This window comes from Rhinichthys klamathensis, unplaced genomic scaffold (genome assembly GCF_029890125.1).
Source record: "Rhinichthys klamathensis goyatoka isolate OS25496 unplaced genomic scaffold, OSU_Roscu_1.1 h1tg000242l_1, whole genome shotgun sequence".
NCBI lineage: Eukaryota > Metazoa > Chordata > Actinopteri > Cypriniformes > Leuciscidae > Rhinichthys > Rhinichthys klamathensis.
The window spans coordinates 1,612,151-1,632,772 of record NW_026606764.1 but is presented as its reverse complement, the minus strand read 5'-3'; the positions used below and the strand labels follow the sequence as shown (position 1 = coordinate 1,632,772).

The 20,622-nt window shown below is 41.1% G+C and overlaps 1 protein-coding gene across 1 annotated transcript; it reads left to right on the top strand.

Moving 5' to 3' along the window:
- The first annotated feature begins 581 nt into the window (after positions 1-581).
- On the top strand, positions 582-4,209 carry LOC130100473 (uncharacterized). Its single transcript, XM_056265948.1, has one exon. It carries the CDS (start codon positions 2,338-2,340, stop codon positions 4,207-4,209), a length of 1,872 nt encoding a protein of 623 aa, XP_056121923.1. The 5' UTR covers positions 582-2,337.
- Positions 4,210-20,622: the final 16,413 nt, after the last annotated feature.

Genomic DNA, 20,622 nt, shown 5'->3' with positions numbered 1-20,622 from the left:
ACAGGGATTCGACCTATGCACTCAGCACGTGCTGGCGGTTCACTGGATGTTGACAGCAACTGAACCGATTGTAGGTTTTCAACCTATCGTTGTGCATACAGTGCACACGCCAGTACAAATGTTGTTGCAGGGCCGAATAAAAGGCGTGTCGTCGCAAAGGTTAGCAAGATGGCTAGCAGACATACAGGCACGTGACATCACGACAGTTAACGACCGAATATTACCTCATTTATTGGGAGATGTAGAGGGCCACCCACACACATGCCAACCTAAACAGGAAGCACAGAGCCCGGTTCATGACCAAGAACTCCCAAATCAGACACAGGTGTACATTGATGGTTCCCGATATTGGCATGATGGCAAATTCCACACAGGTTGTGCGGTGTGGGCTCCTCACTCTCCCAATTCAGAAACTAACCAATTGCTAATCAAACTGTCCGAAAACACATCTGCGCAAGAAGCTGAACTCATTGCATTACTCGAAGCAATCAGATCACATCACGAACCGCTGTGTGTTTACACTGATAGTCGATACGCTTTCGGTGCTGTCCATGATTTTATGGCACAGTGGCAGTTGAGAAAATTCCTCACATCTGCCGGAACGCCAATAAAACATTTTAACATCATAACTTCGATTTGGCAGGAGATTAAAACACGCGATTCTTCACTCTCCGTTGTCAAAGTGCGCGCGCACATTAACAAGAATCCCGATGAGCATGAGAAAAACAACAACATTGCAGATCAATTAGCAAAATTAGCAGCACAAAAGGGAGATGTATGGCAGCCTGACAGATTGATTGTTCCTGGTGTGAGTGCGGTTCAGACTGTTCCTGTTGACTTGAAACAGTACCAACAAGAACTGTGGAGTTCTGATGGAGAGCTGACACCGCACCTGCAGCAGGACCAACTAGTCAAGGTCACTGAAGGCATGGTTTTGAGAGACGATAAATACATTGTTCCAGAAGCCCTCCAGAAACCAGTGATAAAGTTGTACCACGAGTATGCACACGTATCAGCTCCAAAAACACAACAGCTGATACAAAATAATTTCTGGTGGCCACAAATGGCATCAGACATTCAAAGGTGGTGTGACACATGCATCGTATGTGCCACCATCAACCAAGGTAAGCCTGGCCGTACAAAGCTGTGTAGACCAGAGCCACCCAAAGGACCTTGGGAGTCACTTCAATTGGATTTTATAGGCCCACTACCCAGTGCCAAAGGGGGGTATCGTTATTGCCTTGTAATAATTGACAAATTTTCCAAATGGGTTGAAGCGATTCCTACTCGCAATAACAGTGCAAGCACAGTGGCACGTGTGGTAGCGAACCAAATTCTCCCACTCTGGGGAGCACCAATCCAAATTGAATCTGACCAGGGCACACACTTCACAGGTCAGGTGATGAAAAACATATGCCAGATGCTGAACATCAAACAAAGATTCCACGTTTCATACAGACCACAGAGCTCGGGTATTGTGGAACGTGTTAACCGCACCATAAAAGAAAGCATCTCAAAACAGGTTACACAGCACAAAAACCAATGGATTGATGCCCTACCCACAGTCCTAACCATACTGCGGGCAACTCCTTCAAAAGCCACAGGTATCAGTCCATTCGAACTCATGACTGGAAGAGTCATGAAGCTGCCCATTGACCCAGAAATTACCCCAGCAGACCTGGGGCCTCTCGTAATTGCAACTCAACAATCCGTGTTAAAGCAACTACGAGAGAGGCTGGAAGTGCTGCATGCACACGCTGCTCTGAAACAGCAGCAGTCAGACCTAACAAATGATGCACAATTCAACCCAAACTCTGAGGTGAAGTTCTCAGAGGGAGACATGGTAATGATACGTGTTTTTGTGAAGCAAGGTGCGTTCACACCCAGATGGCATGGCCCGTATGAAATTAAGGCTGTATGCAACAGCTGTGTGGCTACAACCATAAAAGGGAAACTGCGATGGTATCACATGTCTCAGTGCAAGTCATTTAAAGGTACACAGAATAAATGAATAACTGTCACTAACTTTTCTTCTTGCCTTCCAGGTCGACTGCAGCGATCCCATGGAGGCCGGATGAAAGGAAAGTGTCCGGGCCCACGTGCATCAGACTGGGCCAAAGGGTTTCACTCACACACAACCTGAAATGTGGGAGGTGGGTGTGGAAGTATTCCAAGGGGCCTTTCACACCAAAAATCACAGTCGCACCCAAAGAGACAGCTACATGGCCTCCCGGTATAGTACCGGATCCAAATTGCACACCAAAAATCTGCTGTAGTACAGGTAGCACCCACCCACCTACTGGAAACATTTCAGGATACACTAGAGCACCAAAATTCATGCATAACCTCACTGCCTGGTATCAGCTTAAAATAGATCCAGGTGACACAATAGGCAGCATGTACACTCTACATGAAAACAACAATAATGGCACAGACCCAAAATTATGCTATTATGTTAAACATTTGGAACCTGCAACATATAGGTGCACACATACCGAAACACATAATGACACACATATAAGATTCAAAGAGTTAATGTACGATCTCACATCGTACACACCTAACGAGCCGAAGCCAAAAACTTTTGTGTGGACCAACCGAAAAGAAGGAACGTATTGTGTCGGAGAATGTACACATAGCATAGACAATTTCACCAATCCACACAACTGTTCTTGGACTGTTAAGTATTGTTTTAATTTGACCACCTGCGGGTACACTAAACCCAAAATTTGTCCAGAATTACACCCAATTCCTCCTGGCGGACTGATTAGAGGAAACATTAACAAAACTTTGTTACATGACGTAAATTTGGTAATGACACACGTAACTTACAACATTTCCAACATACTTTCTGCCTATACAAAACATTGTAATATTAATGATGAGTCATATGCATGGCTACAGTCACGAATCGATGATTTAATTTCTGATTACAAAGACAGACTTGCCGTCCAAATTCCACCTTCTCGCTCAAAACGAGACCTGCTCAGCAGTATAGCCGGCTTGTTTGGATCAATTAATTCAGCAGCCAACACCTACAAAATAACGAAACAATCCCAATTCTCCACATGGTTGACAGACCAGATGGCCACTGGTTTCCAACACCTCACCAATAGCAATGATAACATTATCAAAGCGGTTCGTTCTGAGGCGCAGGCGCTTCTGACGATCAGCCACACATTGTTCAATCAGACCCGTACCATCGAACGTGACTTAGCCTGTAGATCATATGCACAAGATTTATTCACTGCCACACGACAAGAAATTTTAGATCTTCGCCTTCACCAGACCCCTAGACATGTTTTAAATGATTTAATTGAAGTTTTAGATTTGCATAGATGGTTCTCTTCAGAAAAGATGAAAAATGTCAAATATTCAGAACTGTTATCCACAATTATGATGTATACTGGAAACGAATGTATTGGTTGCATTGGATTTTTTGCCACTTTTCCTTTAATACACCCAGATCAAGTTTATCCAAATTCCACTACTATTCGCTCTATTGGCATGGTAGTTAAAGATCAGGTAATTAAATGGGATCACCTCACGGGATATATGACTTTGAAGGGTACTGAGACCTTGTTTACCAGTCGCACTTGTTGTCATGAAACTCACAATTATGTTGTCTGTACATGTAACACATTACAGCCTTTCTCCTCCAATGATAGCAAACTCATAAATGTTGAATCGTTGCATGGCCATTCAAATGCTGTTCAGGTGTCTCATACACAGTGGTGCATCATCAGTGAGATGAATTCGTTCACATATGGAGGACTGACCTGTCCTGCTAATCACTCCTTTTGTTTGGAAGTGACAGAGGACTTTTCTATGGGCCAGATCGACATCCTCGGAAGGATGCCAAAGGACGCAGAGGTCTCTCCATGGTGGGACGACACCTTTTATGAACACGGAACACAAGCTTTGGTCGACACGATGGACTTGGTACAGGACATCGTCCTCCAAACAGAGTACCACCTCTCTCAAGCGCAAGTGGAGACGAACTTGGCGCGAAAGACTGCACAGATCCTGTCTAGCTCATCTACTCGATCGGCACAGACTGCATACACCGGGTGGGACTGGGTACTTCGAGGTTGTGCGGTTGGAAGCGCACTCATCTTCTCCTTCACGCTATTCCAATGTTGCTACTTCCGACACCTCATCAGATCAGTAAAAGCATCCACCAACACCATCTTAATCTCAGCCCCTTGAAGCTGCCCACCTTACAAAGACTGAAGTGACACCGCAGGAAACCCTGTGAGTGGCCCACGGTGCCAAAGGAGGGACTGTAAGGCTGGTGCCGGTATGTCTGATCGACCCCTCAATGTGACAAAAGGCCCTCCTGGGAATTAACACTTGAACTATCCCTTGAATATGTAACTCCCTCTTGCATATGTAACAGGAACTTTGGAGACGCAGCACACAGTGCAGTTCACACTTCACCCACACCATCTCCCCCACATCCCCCTCCTCCTCACCTGAAATACACTGAAACCTTATGCAATGTTATGTGTGTACAAAAATGTAACTACTCATGTTTGGTGTCTTTTGATGTATCACAATGCGCCTGGTGACATGGTCTCATTCTCCCAACTATGATGAAAAGCTAAAAGAAGTTATGAAATGTGAGAAAAGTGATGTGTCCCATAATAGCCTCATTCAAACTACCTCCTGTATGTAAAATCAGGTAGACCTCACAGTGTGATCCCCTGAATAAACAACCAAGATCTAATTATAATGACAGACATCACCATTTGGTAACAATTGAATTATCTGGGTTTATAAGGAAAAGCAGCAGAAATGTTCGGGGAGTCTGTAGGTTGACTGCCCACACAACCGCTGTGTGTAATTTTGTTGACAGGTAATAATTTCTACAAATTCTGTGATTTCTGAATTGATATGCTTAACTGATGATTTTATCCTCTGAATTGGATTTGAAATGATTACATCATTACCTGATCAATAAATTGTAAACGTTTGATTTTATTCTAACCGACTCTGAGAATTGTTTTCCCCCGAGTAGATTATCGGATTCATATATTTCCACAAGTTTGCGTCAGAGTTTAGTGACGACTAATATCTGATATCAGATTCAAGTGTACTTGAATGAGGAGACGGGTAGTTTCCGTCTAGAATCAGCTAATGCTGTTTGATCTAGATTTGGGTACGTCTAAATACCTCTGTTCTAATTTAATGTTACTTTAGATAAGTGCACGCTACTAAAGTAAGTTATTGAATTAAGTTCCTGAGATGGCATTCAAGGGGGCTGTGTATGTCTTCGATTATGTACGTGTGAATTACGGCAAATCCCAGGCATTCAGCCAATTACCTCTGTTTTGATAATCGGAAACTGACGAGATTGTGCCGGAGACCTGGTGAGGAACTCGAAGTGATATAGTTTCCTGATCTGAGCGGATAAAATATAATCAGAGTTTAAAGAATAAACAAACCTTCGCTCACGTTTAATGATGCACGGATATCATTAAAACCTTTTCATTTATGGAGTCAGATAATAACGAGATAATACATGAGAAAATATATTGCATTTAATCTTGTTGTGTTGCGTGAAAGGAAAGGCAAGTAATACGCAGAGTAACCTTCTACCGCTGATTGGATGCCGAATTTGGACCAATCGAGCCGGACTTTACAACAATGTTGGCCAGGATCTTGTGGACACCAATTACCATTTTGATGCTGATGATATGGTTATCTACAGCCTTGCAAAAACTCTTAGTGCCTGTGTCCCTACATTACAAAACGCTTTTAACAAAGTTCAGAATATGTTTCTACAACTGGATCTTGCTTTAAATGTAAATAAGAGCAAGTTGGATGTTATTCACAAATGCAAAGAGCAATCTGCACATAAGTCCTCCAATTGTCACTCTTCAAGGGGCAGAAATTGAAAGAGTTAAATCTTTTAAATATCTAGGTATCTTAATTGATGACAGTCTTAGTTTTAAAGGACATATTGAACATTTGGTTAGGAAACTGAGACTGAAAATTGGCTTTTATTTTAGAAATAGGCTATGTTTTTCTTTCAATGCAAAAAAGAAACTTGTAGCTGCAACATTTACACCCATTCTGGATTATGGTGACCTCATTTATATGAATGCCCCGACCCAAGTATTGAAACTACTGGACTCTGTTTACCATGCCGCATTGAGGTTTATCACAAACTGTAAGCCTCGCACACACCACTGTGAACTTTACACACGTGTGGGCTGGACAGCACTGGAGAATCGTAGACTCAGTCATTGGTATATGTTTATTTATAAGGGTATTCTGCGTCTGCTCCCCTCATATCTGTGTGAATATATTCAACCAAAAGGGGCTGGACTGTATTCTTTATGCTCACAAGACTCACTGCTAATGTCTGTACCAAGTGTCCGCACTGAAGCGGGTAAGGTGGCATTTCACTATTCTGCCCCCACAACATGGAACAATTTACAAAAATTGTGAATGTTTTTAAATAGTCTTATGAAATTGTTATGAAATTGTCTGTAATGTACTGAATTGTTGTGATCTGTGCCTCTGTCTTGGCCAGGACTCCCTTGAAAAAGAGATTAGTAATCTCAATGGGATTTTCCTGGTTAAATAAAGGTTAAATAAAAAATAAATAAAAAAACTGTGTGTGACAGTGCAATCGTATACTGTTGTATTCCAGGGTACACCATACATCCAGGAAGAATAGCTGCAGCACGGCTGTAGCTAATGGGGATCCTTTCAATAAAAACTAAAAAAACATCGATGCGGTCGCCCCTGCCGAACCCAGCAACATTATCATTTTATGATTATCCAAAGCGACTTATAAATGAGTTTTTTTTAATGCAATTGAAGACGAAAAGTAAAGTTACTAACACAATTCTTTCTTCCTTTTTTCTTTACAGCAAGATGATGTTTAGGTGATCGTTAAATAAAGTACAGAATTGTTTATTATTGGTGTTTTGTCTATTCTTATTTGAGTTTTGCTTCGCATTCAAAATATCAAAAAACAGGTTTTGTAATGTTAGCATGGTATAATGTTAATTAGACCATTATAGGTTGAACTGAAAGAAAAATTGGAATTTGAATTAAAAAAAAACATTGTAGCAATATAATATCACATAATATTTTTCAGAAGATAGTTCAATCTGTAATTGTATCCCTTCCGTCAGTAACACAATGAGTTTTTTTGGCACATGCATTAAGCAGGGAACATAAATATTTATTTGGATAACTTTAGAATAAATAAATGAGACCGTAATATTGCATCCTATTGTTTTCAATGGCATTTGGATAAGGGTGCGCTGTCTCGAAAAACGAGGGGTCTGAGAACACAGGACTCTGTGTGCGGGTATTATACGATCTTCCGAACAGCAGGAAGCTATACGCTGATTTCACGCAGCCGCCATTTTGAAATCGAAAGCGAGGCTCCGGTGGGAAGAACCCCGGAAGTACAGATAGACAACAATGCCTTGGACTACCAACCCAAAGCTGCTGCCGCGATTTACACAATTGGATGTTAATATCCAATAATATAGGATATGTATATAGTTCGTTCCTGCTTCTTTTTTTACGTTCTGAATTATATATATATATATACAATTTTTTATTTATAAATGAATTTCACTGTATATAGTCTAAAGTATGAAAGAAATGTATGTACATTTTTAGAATAACTAATTTCTACATTAAACACAACAATACGCCATCGCATTCGCGACTCTCCTATGATTAAAGGCGACACTTCCGGTTTTCTTCCCACCGGAGCCATTTCAAAATGGCGGCTGCGTGAAATCAACATTTGGCCGCTCTGGAACGTTGCTGCGATACGTCAACGCGTCCGTCCTTTTTGCGGAGGGCAAGACTGCACTGTAATCAAATGCAAGTAAACGGTGGGCTGCGGTTTTTCTGGATAAAAAAAATACATTTATCAAAATTGTGAAGATATAATTTAATTTTTACATTAAATTAAATAAAGTTTTCTTATTATGGAAAAAGCATTTTCTGTGATTGACCCAATTTTAGCAATAACAAAGATAACTGATGGATTCTTTATGGTAATACTTATGATATGGTACAACTACAGTGCAATGCAAATAGTAAATATAAGATAAAGTGAGAAGTAATAGTAAATAGTTTAGTCAATAAAATAAACAAACAGTATACGGCAAATAAAATAGTATATAATATCATAAGTACATAATATAATAATACAAATATTGATAATAGCATACAGTTTATGTATAATACTATAATAATAGCAATGGAATAAGAAATATAAATAACAGTATATAGACAATAAAAATAATAAGTTAAATATTGACTATGAATAGTACAATCATTTAACAGCATAGCTGTAATAGATTGATAATTGCAAGTGGTATAATATTACAATAATAATAAGAACAGCAAATACAATGTAATATCAATTGCAGAATAATATAGACAATATGAAAAAAAAATGAAACATTATAATTTAGATCATCAAACTGACATTTAACAAAAAGATTTGTGTAATTTTATTTTATAGGCCTACATACAGTGAAGAGAATGTATATATAAAATAATTTATATATTTTAAAATATTCCTACATAGGCTATATAAAATAAAATGTCACAACCCTGTCTCTTTTTGTGAGACCAAAGATCGCCCGTTAGATATACACAAGACGAAGGCCTGTTCACATATCATGTCTTTTGCACGCTCAAGTTCATTATTCAAATGTAGGCGCACGGTATGCACGCTCATAATGGAAGCAGCGCGGGCGCGGTCGCGGTGCGACGCGCTCGTTTTTACCAAGCGCGTCCGCGCCGCATCGAGATAAAAACATCTCAACCTTTCAGAATGCCGCAAGCGCACTGTAGGTCACGTGACAAGAACCAACCACAGCAACGACAGACGCCTCCGGAGCGCAACCGCCCTAGCGCTTTGGAAAAAGGAGTTTTCCAAAACGCGTTTTCTACGCGTTTTTAGGCGCTATATGTGAATGGCCCCTAAAGGGCCTTTCACACAGGACGCGGAATGTGCGGCGCTGGCCGCTGGGTTCAGCGTTGCTCTTCAGATACAACGTGATTTGCGCTGCGCTATGCCAGAGCAAAGTAGGCGGAGTTTTCAAAAACTTTAACTTTAAGATCTATACGTCAGTATAATAACGTTAGTTATTTGTCCCTATACGACCTCAAACTTTCCGACACACAGTACTTGCCATACATCCATTTTGATTTCCGTGCTTGTTTGGATGTCCCGTTTCTATTGGCTGTGCTGGTAATCGTCACAGAGCACAGCGGCAAAAGTTTAACTATTTTGAACTTTGACCGCGGCGTGCGAGGACGTCAATGCTGCACTTGCGATTTAGTCGACGCAGCAACAAAAAACGTCTTCGCGCAGCGCAAGCCATTGAAATGAATGGGTTTCGCAGCGCATTCCGCATCCTGTGTGAAAGTCCCATAAGGCACCATTCACATATAGCGCCTAAAAACGCGTAGAAAACGCTAGGCACGCCGCATTCTCCCTTTTCCAAAGCGCTTGGGCGGTTGCGTTCCGGTTGGTTCTTGTCACGTGACCTACGGTGTGCTTGCAGCATTCTGAAAAGTTGAGATGTTTTTATCTTGATGCAGCGCGAACGCGCTTGGAAAAAATGAGCGCGTCGCTTCCATTATGAGCGCGCATACCACGCGCCTACATTTGAAATAACGAACTTGAGCGCGCAAAAGACGCGATATGTGAGCAGGCCCAGACGGTAGAGATCCACTTTTGCGACACGACTGTCACGTGGTGCCGCGACGCCTCCCCACATTTGTACTTTTGCCTCCCCACATTTGTACTTCCACTCTACAGATAAAACGTTGTTGAAAATCCGGTTCGCGTACCCCGAAGTGATAAAATAAAACAAAATTCTTTATATAAAGTAGTTTGTTTAGGCATGGTTTGTAGGGAAATTACAAACCTGCGCACATATATTCAAACGAATATAACTATAGAATCAATTCTTAATGCGCATGTGAACGCCATCAGGTCACAGTCTTAATGGCGTCTTAGTGGCCCCTATTTGATAATAAATGATAATTTTGCTGGAAGAGAATCAATCAAAACTAACTTTAGCTGGAAAAAACACTATTCAAAAATCGCTATAAAGCCAAAACAATCTCTGCTACCGTAAATTGTATGTTTATCTCTGTAAAGCTGCTTTGAAACAATCTACATTGTTAAAAGCGCTATATAAATGAAGATGACTTGACTTGACTACTTTGGTGGGCGTTCCTCAAGTTTACTGCTATGGGCGTGGTTTTGAGCCACCGGCCAGTCTAGAACAGAGGACCTGCGAGAGACTTCCCCCCGTCTCCATATGCTCTACTTCTATTGGATAGACGCGGCGCGTTCAACGGATTCATTTGCATAAAGATGGGCATCAGCTTTTTGACGCGCAGCATTTCTCCAAATGAAGCGCTGCCTTCCCAGGATGCTTTGCGGGCGCGTTAAAGTTGCGTGACGTCACCCATAGGAATAAAGCGGAGCGCGGCGCGACAGAAGTATCGCACGGACAAGTGGATCCGCACCCTAAGGCTGTTCCAGGCGGGGTACATGAGCGCTGAGCGCCCGGTGATCGCCTGAATCTCACAACTCCGAAAACGTCAGATCAAATTTTTAAATAGGTGCTATCTTTATAATTAAACCACAGATTTGAGCTTTAAACAACTACATTGTCGACTGAAAAACTATTAAAACTACATTTCGTGACAAAATAACAGTATTTTTAAATTTCGCGTCTTTTCTCCTCTGGACGTTACTATTACTAATTATATCATGACCAAATACAACCAGAAACAAATATTCAGTCTTGCTTGTGAAAGATAATTCCTCGAGACCTGTTTTCAATTGTGTGGCGATTTGTACAAGCAGCACACGAAACAGGCATTTTTCTCAATTCTCGTTATGAGAAGTATGAGAAAGTTGGCCTCCGCAATATGGCGGCGCCGTTGACGTACGCTCCAGAGGCCAATACGGCGTCTATGTATTTATTATATCTATGATGCCACCTGTCAAAACACTTGTGAAACACTTCAAAGCTTCATTTAGCCGTTGTCACGTGATATGGGTGTGTTTTGAATCACGCTTCGGATCAGTGTTTCGAAACATCTGCGCTTTGGGTTCTCAAAAAGCTTTGGAACGTCCGTTTCGCGTCAGCTGTCCCTACCAAAATCTCAGAAATAACCAGTAGCGGAGTGGACCGGAGAGACTCAGGAAGAGGTTGCAACTTTTAGATGCACCTGGGCGTTTCTGAATGGTTAGTGGATACATATATGTAGTTTTTGTGGAGTTGATTCATTGATGTCATCAACTTGCATTTACCGTCATGTTTAACTTTTACACAAGTTGACACAGTTCCATGAGGTCATTTTAAAAGACAGCTGTGACATTTTTGGGTCAAATAGTGTTCTGTGCTCATTTATGTGCAGCCAACGATATGTTTTGCTCAAACTTTTGCATTAGAACTGGTTAGGCTCAACGTTGTCGCTTGTGAAAAACCTTCAGAATATAGTTGGGAATAAAACTGTAAAGTTTGGAGTATGTGGATGCTGAAGTGGAGATTTCTGCTTCAGTGCAGGAAAAAAAACAACTAATTTTGAGAAAACGGTCTTTAAAAATATGTAGCCCTACTGTAGGCTATGTAGTAATTGAAATATACAGACCCAAATAGATACACTTAAGTGTATTTTTGATGTTTTCTTTCGATCAATCTAAAAAAAAACAAAACACTGCAAAATCTCAAAATTGACAGGTGCATGAAAAAACTATCGGTTACCTAACGTAACCTCGGTTCTCTCTAGAAGAGGGAACGAGTATTGCGTAAGCTAGCTTACGCTACGGGAAAGATTCATCTTTTCGAGATATTGAAGCCAAAAATTATCCTTAATTTTGTATTTATTGTCAACGCAGTGCAGCAGCTGCCAGACCCAGAGAGGGCTTTCTAGCGAGCTCATAGGCTGCTCTGCGGCAACTGCAGCAGCCTATCAGTGAACCTGGCGTGATGTCACGCCCAATGAGAGGCGCTCGCGCCCTCATGGCATCACAGCCCGCCAGAATGGGCGTGGCTATGTGTATATAAGCGAGGTTCAGAGGCTGCTTCCCTGGTTTTCATCGACTGAAGCGAAAGTCGCTCGTGGCGCGAGCACGGCCGGTTATGCAATACTCATTCCCTCTTCTAGAGAGAACCGAGGTTACGTTAGGTAAACGATACGTTCTCTTACGAGAGGTTCTCTCGTATTGCGTAAGTTAGCTTACGCTACGGGAACCCTTTGTCAACGCCGTGGGTGCCAAGCATCCACTACATGAGCCCAGGGGGGAACCCGGGGAGCCCTGATAAGTGGGGATAATAAGGTGGCCAGCAGCAGTGTGGGCCAGCGCATGTACATAAGCACTTAAAGGGAACAGCAGAGCGGCGGCGCCGGTCTGTGTAAGCATATAGCAACCCAGTAGTGCAGCTCAACCAGGAGAGCTGATTATAGTGATAGTATCACACTTATACCGCCAGAAGCTTTGCCTGCAGGGCGGGAACTTCCAGATTGTAAAATCTGACAAAGGTGGACGGGGAAGCCCAGCCCGCTGCCACACATATGTCGTGGATGGAAATCCCGCTGGACCACGCCCACGATGAGGCCATGCCTCTAGTGGAGTGAGCCCTGACGCCCAAAGGGCATTGCAAGCCTTTTGACGCGTAAGCAGCCGCGATAGCGTCCACTATCCACCTGGACAGTGTCTGTTTCGAGGCGGCGAGACCTTTAGCGCGCCCACCAAACGAAACGAATAGCTGCTCCGTGCGTCTGAAAGAGGCGGAGCACGCAGTGTATAATCTCAACGCTCTGACTGGGCAGAGGAGATTGGCGTCGCATTCGCTATCGAATGCTGGCAGAGCCGATAGGGAAATGATCTGCGCTCTGAAGGGAGTACCAATCACTTTGGGAACATAACCGTATCTAGGTTTGAGAATGACTTTAGAGTCATTTGGCTCGAACTCAAGAAACGCCGGGCTGACAGACAGCGCGTGAAGGTCCCCCACACGTTTAACTGATGACAGAGCTGTCAGAAAAACGGTTTTAAATGACAGGTACTTTAAATCCACGGATTGTAGTGGTTCAAAGGGAAAGGCTTTCAGGGCCTCGAGGACCACAGAAAGATCCAATGCAGGAACCGACGGGGGGTTGGAGGGTTCATCCTTCTAGCTCCTCTAAGGAAACGGATGACCAGCTCGTTCTTTCCCAATGACTGGCCGTGCGGAGGTTCTTTGAACGCTGCAACGGCCGCCACATATACTTTGAGCGTGGATGGGGACCTGCCCTTATCCAATAGCTCTTGTAAAAACACGAGCAGCCACGAAACCCCACATTCCCGTGGGTCCAGATTTTTGTCGGTGCACCATTTAGAAAACACAGACCATTTAGACCAAGCTAGCTTACGCAATACGAGGGAACCTCTCGTAAGAGAACTGTGTTTTTGCCTAGTGTCTCGTCTTAAAACACCTTTTTTTCTTGCTCTTTTGTAATAGTTTGATTTAATAGATACTCATTCACAATCCAAAACCGTTTAGCTATAAGCTACACAAAAAATAGCTTATTCAGAAATCGTCAAGATTATGACATTTGAACCGGAAGCATATTAGCATATAACTGACTATTTACCAATCAGCTCCACCCTGTTCTTGAATGAAATGCACTGTGCACTACTTGTCTTAAGGGCAAAGTAGAAAATACAGGCTGTTTAACTTAAAAGGTAATGTATAAGTACATTATGACACCATTATGATTATGAAACTTTGACTGACGTTATAAGTGGACTTCAATTGTCTTATCTGTCATCCAATAACTTTTTACCAATGAAAGCATGATGCATTCTGTCAGTCTGTGGATTTTCTCATTTATATGCATCCCGTCCCCAGGGTTTTGTATGTGAGTTTTGACCTTGTGTTGGCAGTATATCTTCGAGGAGATTATGGAGTTTGGAGACCTTGCTAAAGGAATTACTCTGACCCTGAGTAGATAAAACCAGAGAAAATAAACAGAAACGAAGCACACAAACATCCTTAAATCCCTCAGCCAATCAGTTCCTCACCTGGGTAATCCACTTTGAGCAAGCGCCGGCCACCGCTTTTTGACATGCACAGATCAACCTGCCTGATAAACCCAGAGAATGATTCCTGTTAATGCATCTGTGAATAGGCATATGTGTTTGTGCAAAAGTAGAGTGATCATGGCAATATCAATATCTCAGGTGGGTAAAAAAACAACCTTCTGTTGTGGCACACAGGAGACTCGACTTGCAATTGATTTCAATAGAGTTTGACTTTATTATGTTGCAAAGATAACCACGTGATATTCTTATAAGCAATAAAGCATAGAATGTGCAAATACTGGGTAAAATAGAATATTTGTGATTAGACTGAATTATTATTATTATTATTATTTTTTTTTTTTAAGGAACTAATTGGCCGAAGGATTTAAGTACGTTTGTCTGCTTTGTTTCCGTTAATTTTCTCTGGTTTTATCTACTCTGTCAGACGTGAATTGAGAAATCAAATTTACCTTAATCTTTAGACATTTAATGCCGAGTTCAGACTGCACGATTTTAGCGCCGATTTTGGCTCGCCGACAGGTTTTGAGAAATCGCCGACAAATGCCCGAAATCACAGGCAAATCGGTGCTCGTTCACGCGAGTGACAATCACGCAGTGTGAATGAGCAAAGACGCGATCTGAGAGAATCGCCGACGAGTCGCCGACGCCCGTGAGATATTTGGCATGCTAAATATCTGGACCTGTCGGCGATTCACAATCCTGCTGTGTGAATGTGTTCTGACCGAAAACTACATCGGCGATGACCGACAGCCAATGAGAGAGCAAGATACAGGGAGGAGGAGGAGTTATAGACCAGAATATCAGTATTTTAATAGATAGGCTTATATTTACAATTATATCAAACATAAACAAAGCACAAACATTTGCATGACCAGCAGCAACAGCAGGACATTTGCAAAATTATTTATTTACCCCCAACTCTATTTGCAAAACACAGTCCTTGCTCCGCTCGTCTTCCCAACCATTTCCTGCATAAACTGTTTATATATATATTTTTTTCATTTTCGCTACAAATCAGTGCACAGACAATTTGTAGGCTATCATTTTTAATAACAAATTCAGTGTCGCGCGAGAACTCCGGTCTCACGCACGCGTGATCTTCCGTTATTTCCTATCACTTCTCGCGTTTGTTTGGTTGTGAAACGTAGTTTGCGGACCAGGCAGAAGTTGTCGGCGATTCTTTCTTTTGTAAAGTCATGCAGTGTGAAACCTCCTGTCGCCGATCCATCGTGCAGTGTGAACACAGCAGCAACTGAATGTTACCCCAGATAGTCATGCAGTGTGAAAACAACAGTGACCCGATTATTTTGAAAATCGTGCAGTCTGACCTCGGCATAAGAGGTCTTTGTGCCATTAAAACATCCTGCAAGTTTCATTGCTTAAAAGTAAAACATCCTCCTCATAAACAAAGCTTTTAAACCTTTTTTTTAAGCTCCAAAAATGGCTTGCTTGGATACTAAGGGATTTGTGATGTCACACAGGCAAATACATTTGCATATGACTGCCTATAGCAAGATATCGACGAACAGTTTTACATCATAACAACATAGGCCCCGCCCACTGACATTCAGACGCTAATCGGCTGACACTTTCCTATACTGGATGCAAGCATCGTGTCGCCCGTCAAGAGTTAATAGAACCCATAATCACTGACGCTGTCTACACCGGTTACATTATACTGATGCGCGTTCAGTTTCTGACCATGCACTCAAATCTGTAGCTGTGGCGTATTGGATCACAAACCGTAAGTAAACGATTTCATAATGCTTTTTTCTGTAAATTATTTTATATGGAAAAGGTTTTCAAAACACTTACTCGCGTGCAATAGTGAGTGTTGGTTGATACTCTCTCCTATGCAAAGAGGTGAACGAATCATAACAGTGGCCATTTACTAACAAGCCTTAAAGGACACACACACACACACAAACAAACACGTATCCTCTAAGCGGTGTTATCCTAAACTAAATTAGAAATAAACATAAAGCTAAAAAGATGACAAAAGCACAATAAAATAAATAAAACTTATACTATAACATTAAAATGAAAACAGAAAAGGTAAAAATAAATCTGCTCCATCTGGACTGAAATACTTTATTGATCATTGGAAATGGTTTGTGATTTTTTTTTCAAAAGTGATTAGTTTGGTTTCATAACCAATTAAATTACCTCGTCAGATAACAACTTAAACACAACTTTTTGGTCTGATGCATACATTACTATATGATGATATAACTTTTGGAGTTTCCGTTTTGAAGTCTAGCAGTCAGAAACGAATGAGACTTTAAGATTATATCCATGTTTGGCTGAAGCATGTTCACTTATATTTGGCTTGGTAAATATTGAATTAAAATTAGTTGTATTATTGTCTCTAAGACAACAAGTAGTTTCCAGAGAGAGAGAGATGTGAGATGTAGTCCTTGGTGACTGTGGAATTGCAGTGCTTTTCTTTGGTTGGCATGTCTGAGAGATGAATGAATGATTGATCACGATTCTTCTCCTTTGTGACAGTGTGAAGTTTCCACCAGAGAGCTCTCCGATGGTTCTCCTGAAACATTCATGGGAACTCAACTTCTGTGAATTTCCATTATGCATGTATAGTTCATCATTTGGTTATGTATGAAAGGGAACGTTTTTTATTTCAAATTATCTCAAAACCGTTCGGTAAATATTACACTTTTCATGAGATTTATCATCAGAAGCCCCGCCAATGACCTGTCTGATGCATGCAAGAGTTTCACAGTCACACAAAAGGCAAACAAGCTCGCAAAATACATGAAAGAATATCCCTTTGTCGTGAGAATGGAGAGGGAGACCAAAGCAATTGAAAATATACTTTCAGGCAGAGCACATCTGATATAAAGAGCTGGGGGGAGGCAGGAAGACAGACATGAAAAGTTACAAAGCAGACAATAATAATCATTATTCTTCTAAAAAGCTAAAAAGGGAAATGGAGGAGAGACTGACAGCGATATAGACTGAGACAGAAAGGCATGAAGTGATGGATTTATGAGGAGGATAATGGAGGGCTGCCCCTTCTTCTCCTCTGTAGAGTTTGCTGAGATGGTAAGATCTCTATACATTATTCATCCAGAAGAGGGTAATTGGAATCAGCTCATCCCTGATTTAGATGGTGGTTTGGTATGTGATACAAGAAAATCATTTTTGGGTTGTATTTTTTTTTCTTTCTTTTAATTTTATATATATATATATATAAAAAACTCATATGATTTCATTATTTTGCACTAATTATTACTTGCTTCTTTACTAATATCTCATGACAACAATATTTTTTTAACCACAATTAATAGGTGGTGTTAGAAATGCAAAGTGTGTAAAACTGTGTAGTTGATGTTGGCCGTGGTTCTCTTGCCCAATTTGAAACTCGTTGCACTAGAAATCTGGGCGTTCTGTTTGATCACAACCTAAAATGTGATAAACAGATCAGTACTGTTGTAAAATCATGCTTTTTTCATCTTTGCCAACCCTCTAAAGTGAAAGCCTTTTTATACTGAGATACTTCCAAACTGTGATTCATGCTTTTGTAACATCTTGTCTAGAATTGTTGTAATTCACTTTATTATGGTGTCTCTCAGTCTTCCCTCTCCCGTCTACCGCTAGTGCAAAACGCTCGTAAGTTTGAGCCGGTAACTCCTTTTTTTATCTGCACTGCGCTGGCTACCTGTCAAATAAGCGATTTAAAAATTCTAGTATATAAAGCCCTCAATAATTTGGCCCCTCAGTACCTGACTAATCAGCTCTCTCCGTATACTCCTTCTGTGATCCAGTGATCTCTGTTTACTCCTCGTGCCTAGATCCAGACTTAAAAAAAGAGGCGATCACGGTTTTGCGATTGCAGGTCCGAAACTTTGGAACACTCATCTCCATATCATATTAGCTCGGGAGCAAAACGAGGGACCTCTATTTCCACCTTTAAGTCTAAAGACATTTATTCTCTCTAGCTTTCAATACTCCTTGACCATAGGTTTGATTTTTGTTTTACTATTGTTGTGTGCTTTTTAATTTTGGTAGTTTTATTTTTCTATTTTCTTATTTTTATTAGTTTCTGTTCAGCACTTTGGTCAGCCTTGGTTGTTTTTACAGTGCTTTATAAATAAATATTGTATTATATTGTGTTGTAATGTAGCAAGCATTTAAAGCTGAAGTCGGCAAGTCTGGCAGATTGAGTGGATTTAGGAAAATTTTGAATGTGTACAACTCTCATGCCCCTCCCCCACTATCAACGGATACGCCTCCCACCGAGTTCATGCTCGTCAGTGCGTGTGCACCAGATTTTCAGTGAACGCCAGGGCTCTCAAGTGTCACGCATTGAGCGTGACAGTCACTCATTTCGGTCTTTTGTCACGCTCTCCCGCCACGCATTGTATTTCTCACGCTGAAAAACTATTTGTAATATATTTAATATGCCGCAGCGCCCAAAACTCTGGCCGCGCCGCTCTCACTGTGGAACCGGCATGAATCAAGCGCGTTTCCTCTGGTGTTGTTCGTTGAGCTACACAATAGCCAATCAGAAAATAGCACTATTGTATCTGGGTAAGATTTAACGCAACAACCAATGACAAAAATGTATCCAATCCCCCCGTCGGCTGGGTGTCACTCTTACCTGTCTTCAAAACTTGAGAGCCCTGCGCCCGTCTCATCAGCATCCATCAACACCATGGAGTATTTGGAGGTATGCTGTCCTGGCTAATCTACCGATAGATTGCAATTGCTAACGTCATTTATACTCTAAATGAGCTTACTTGATTTTCCGCCATCACTCTTCGTTACTGCGCGAACTTCCGCGAACTTCAGACGTGTGCATGTGATTCTAACGTGCGCGAGGGGTGGCGTGTGCCCGATCTGTGATCTGTCAGATCTCACACCCCCCTGCGCTGAATTGGACATGATGAACCGGGAGCTGTGGATTTTTGCCAAACAAATAACACGCTCCAGGTGGAGTTAGAAGCTCGGGTTTTTTTTCTAAAACCACTTTATTTATGTTGTTCTGTCAGATTATAGTGTCGATTTCACTGAATATGATCAAAAAAATTTTGCCGACGGCAGCTTTAAAGTAATGGTGAGCTTTTAATGGAGGCCAAGCAACTTAAGACCAACTTAATGCAATAATATAGACTTCGATTCATGTTCTTTCCACATACTGTATGAGTGAATGGTTCTATTTAAAGCAACACTAAGTAAGATTTTTTACCTTTAAATAATGTTTCCAAAATCGTTTCAGTGGTTCATTAAGTCGTAACAGGGTGAAAGGCACTTCTGGATGCGCTTTGCGGTCCTATATCTGCTATAACCACGCTATGTAAGATTGCCAGATCGGGTCGCATTTCTGTAGTTCTAATGAGACATAAGAAAACTACAAATTTGACTTGCTTTACGTCAAGCGTTACAATAGTCATTATTTTGTTTTTCTTCGTTTCTGATACATCATACTTTCATGAAATCATGCAACATACTCTACCTTGTCTGTGGACATCGTTCATTCCAAAGCCGATGCTGGATACGAGTGGAAACGAGTGTGCGTGCGACAGTAGGCTACATTTTTTACCACAGCGGTGATGGACAATTCCGCTTCCAACCTGTAGGGCGACCGCAGAGGAAAAGTTACTTGGTGTTGCTTTAACGATGTGCTAATTAACATTTATAATGTGGAATGAATCTCACCACTTACTGCATCTTTAAAACACGCTCGCTCCTCTCGAGTAAGATTCCCTCCAAGACTTTTCAAGGTTATTTTACTGCTCTACTGGAACAAACAGGAGTTAATGAAATTACATTCTGTAATCTTTGCTTTAAGTTGAGCACTGGCAGCTTGTCATTGGTGGTCTTTTCCTAGATTGTCAATTTCTCCTTTCCTCATGCAATTTATACTTTCTTATAAACTCTTTTCAAAATTACAATGTGATGTGTTTTGAATCTTGACTTTGAGCATAACTATTTTAACCCTCCTCCCCCCCAAAAAAGGTTTCAAATTCAAGGGTAAGCACCATGAAAGTATTGTTTATAAAGTATTTGGCTGACTAAAGACCAAAGCATCTGCTGAGGTCATCAACACAACGCAGAGCAGAAACTAAAGACTAAATTAGACATCTTCACAATAACCTCCCAAGAGCAATTTCATCTGTTCCTTTCTAAATCGACTCCTTTAGCAGAATAGTGCATGCTGCTGTTGATTATCCGTTGCTTTTGCGTTAAGCTCAAATAACCATTAAAGATGTAAAGCCCACTTCTCAAAGGGAACATTTTTTGCCTACTTTCACATTAATGGCCTAAAAAAGCAGTCTATACAGAACAGAAGACTATAAGAAACAGGATTCCTTTAGCAAGTGATCATGAGCAAATATCTTACAAGAATCAAAGTCACAACTGTAATTTGCTTAGCATGCTAAATATGTCCTCAAACATATACCTCATAACATTTTAGTTTAACATTTATAGTGTCAGAATTATACAGCGATCTTAAAAATATTTGTACTATAAAATACTAAGCAATAATTTTA

Excerpts from the sequence above, each read along its gene's own strand:
- LOC130100473 (XM_056265948.1), top strand. The coding sequence starts at position 2,338 with ATGCATAACCTCACTGCCTGGTATCAGCTTAAAATAGATCCAGGTGAC.